General features: G+C 30.1%; 1 protein-coding gene across 1 annotated transcript; it reads right to left on the bottom strand.

Annotated features, from left to right (window-relative positions):
- Nucleotides 1-1153: 1153 nt before the first annotated feature.
- Nucleotides 1154-2985, bottom strand: LOC144996972 (palmitoyl-monogalactosyldiacylglycerol delta-7 desaturase, chloroplastic-like). Its single transcript, XM_078956786.1, has 5 exons — nucleotides 2608-2985; nucleotides 2263-2403; nucleotides 2043-2183; nucleotides 1738-1844; nucleotides 1154-1653 (listed from the first exon to the last, which is right to left on the bottom strand). Exons 1-5 carry the CDS (start codon nucleotides 2947-2949, stop codon nucleotides 1440-1442), a joined length of 945 nt encoding a protein of 314 aa, XP_078812912.1. The 5' UTR covers nucleotides 2950-2985; the 3' UTR covers nucleotides 1154-1439.
- Between the last annotated feature and the right edge of the window lie 561 nt (nucleotides 2986-3546).

Below are 3546 nucleotides of genomic sequence, written 5' to 3'. Positions count from 1 at the left end.
AATAGATAGCTCTTATTTCTTTAAATTCTCTAGACTAAACCATTTTGGTAACTTATCCAAGTATGTACTTTGACTAAGTCCAATTCGTCTTTTCTTTCTAACCCGTAAGATTCTTATCCGAAGAACATAAGTTGCCTCTCCTAGATACTTCATAGCAAAACACTTTCCAAGCTAAGACTTAACTTCTTTCAAGTTTGGGATTTCATTTACCATAAGAAGTATGTCATCAACATACAACACTAGCAACTTCACTTTACTCCCCCTAACCTTGACATACACACATGACTCATCTTCACTCTGAAACAAACCAAATTCTTTGAATTTCTCATTGAAGCAAAAATTCCAGCTACTAGATGCTTGTTTCAATCCATAAATGGATTTCTCAAGCATACTGTAGTGATCCTAATCTATGATGACGAATACGGAATATGAAATGATTTTGTGAATCATGTAAGAATTATGAACAATAAGAACACAAGAGTCAATAAATCTGGGTTTAGCTCTCATTAGTCTAGAAAGAGTACACTCGGGTACATAATATTTCTCTCTCTAAACTAACTCTCACAAGTTCTTACATAAAATGAGTGTAACTCACTTCCTTATAAAAGAAATACATGACATCTAAGAATGACTTTGTACCCTAACAATACAAAGTCAGATTTGGACGTTCTCTATATGTAAGCTCTCGCTTGAACGACTACTATGACCGTGGGTTAGATTACCTACTCTAATAAGCAATCTCTCTCTGATTCGTATTTTATGACACGCTTTGTCGTATAGGGTTGAACACAACTTTGAAGAATCATAACTTCTTCATATAAAGTTAGAATCAAGTGTTCTGTATATATACGAAAATTGTATTGACATTTTCAATGCTTTTTCAATGATTACTTTTGCTAAAAAGTAATATATTTCAATTTATAATTTTATAAACAACGGATAAAATCAAATTCTATTGGAATGTTAAAATAGGAAGTTATATGTTGCATATATACAGATCTTGAAGAATGAATTTGAAAACTCTATTGGAATGTTAAAATAGGAAGTTATATGTTGCATATATACAGATCTTGAAGAATGAATTTGAAAACAAACTAACAATATAAGTACGTTTGTGAATTTCAAGTAAGAGATAGAGGAAATATGATCAACATATTCGAATTCGAAGTTTATTAAAAAATAAGCTACTAAATATAACACTTTATTATTTGCATAAGAAATACAAACATTATTAATCCTCTCCCACTTATATAGAGCTTTATGGTTTGAAACATGTACCCATACATGCAGAAATAAAATCACACAAGATATTATAAGTTATTTTTCATATAAGCTTCTTGTTGTAATAGTTATTTGATGATATTATACTAAAAAACAAACACATTAGCATGTAAAAGCAATCCGATCTGATCATTATTGTTGACATATTTATCGGTCGATCACTTGAACTTGTTATGAGAAGTGAATGATTTTTTTAGTTTATGAGCTTCAGTTGGCAACTTCACATTGGTAGCTAATCCGAGTGCTTCAAGAAACCTTATTATATACCAACTGAGGTCAAATTGCCAAAATTCTAACCCATGTCGAGCTGAATATTCAAATGCATGATGATTGTTATGCCATCCTTCTCCAAAAGTAAGTAATGCCACCCACCTGGAGAGATGCATACCAACTGTTAAGTATTTCTAAATGAATTTATCTACTTTTGAACCTATAGTTTTAACTTCAAATGTGTACCAATTATTCTTGGAAAGATCACCGGTGTCCCATTTTTGAGTACCCCATACATGACAAGCCGAGTTCACTAGAAATGTTACATGGTAAGACCATGTCGTCATCACACCCTACATATATATGCTCATTATCCAATAAATTCATCATGAGATGTGGTAATTGATAAAAAGGGCCAATTGAAAATGTCACATGGTAGGGCATTGTCTTATTATCGATCATTTATAAAAAGGTCCAACTGAAAACATGAAAACAGTGTATGACAATGAAACTAAATACGTTTACTTATTATAGATCATGAAAAGTCTTACCACAACCCAAACAATATAGGAAAATCCACCATAAGCGTATATGAGGCACACATGTGCGAATAGATGCAATATGTAGGTTCTTTGAATAAACCTATAAAATACTTGATTCTTTAAATCATCTACGTTATTAGTTTCTTGAAACTGCAAAACATATAATCAACTTAATGATATAATTTACAAAATGTGACTTGCTTTTTTATAATATAGACATACAAAGTACCTTTTCAATTATGTAGGCACTATCAAAAAGCCAACCAGCATGACTATACCAAAAACCGAAAGTGGGGGAGTGTGTATCTTTCTCAGAATCTACATACTTATGGTGCAATCTATGAACGCTCACCCAAGATATTGGATCCCACTATATATATTTAACATTCATATTAAATTGATTGTTTAAATAATTAATATATATATATATATATATATATATATATATATATATATATATATATATATATATATATATATATATATATATATATATATATATATATATATATATATATATATATATATATATATATATATATATATATATATATAAAAGAAAATGAAAACGAACCTGGAATGCAAGCACCCCAAAATAAGCAAACAAGTACTCAAGCCACTTTGGTAGCTTTAGACTGTGGTGTGCTAGATTACGATGATAAGAGAGAGTTAAACCAATCCCATTCATCGCCCATTTAAAAAATACAAATACCAAAACATTCCAATCGAATGTAAATGGTGCAAAAAGTGCTAGTAAATGAACTAAAACAAACGTAACAAAAAACTGAAAGTCAATAGTCCTCCAATTTCGTCCCCATACGATGTTTCTCTTTCTTGTGACCAACACATTAGAAAACATTATTTTTTCATATTCCGACTCTGTCACCGTAGTGCAAACCGTGACCGGATTTCTCATTTTTGAATGGGTAAGAAAATAAACGTTGGATTTGTATATTGATGTATGTATGAAATACTCAACTGCAAGTATTTATAAGGAACCATCATGTAATCATGTTCCATGTTTATTTGTTGGTATTTAGTATTTACTCTTAATTTTGCATTTATTTATTGTGTGAAAATATTTATAGAAAATAAACAATACACGTTCTTGATGATGTAGAAATACTTACACTCTCTTTTGACGTTTTGGAACTACATGCATTTTTATGTACCCTTTAAATAACATGGAATTGTGAATGCAAAAGTCAATATGATTTAGTTGATTAAGATTCGGTAATAATTAAACTTGGGCCTTTTATATATAATAGAATATTAAATATATAGCATTTCAACGTTCCTCCGTTAACATAGTAAATACTTTTGCAGAGAAAAAATTAGACGATTTCGTGGGAGACAATATAGAAGAAAAGACATTGAAATAAATATAATGACTAAAAATTCCCCCTAATAGGACAGATGACATAGCTTCAACTATTGTCATCCAGAACATGATTAATTGCAAAAACCTTTAAACGCACATTATAACACTGAAACCAAGATTCTAATTCATGAA

This window comes from Lactuca saligna, chromosome 5, assembly GCF_052625555.1.
Source record: "Lactuca saligna cultivar CGN05327 chromosome 5, ASM5262555v1, whole genome shotgun sequence".
NCBI lineage: Eukaryota > Viridiplantae > Streptophyta > Magnoliopsida > Asterales > Asteraceae > Lactuca > Lactuca saligna.
This window is presented reverse-complemented; position numbering and strand designations above follow the sequence as displayed.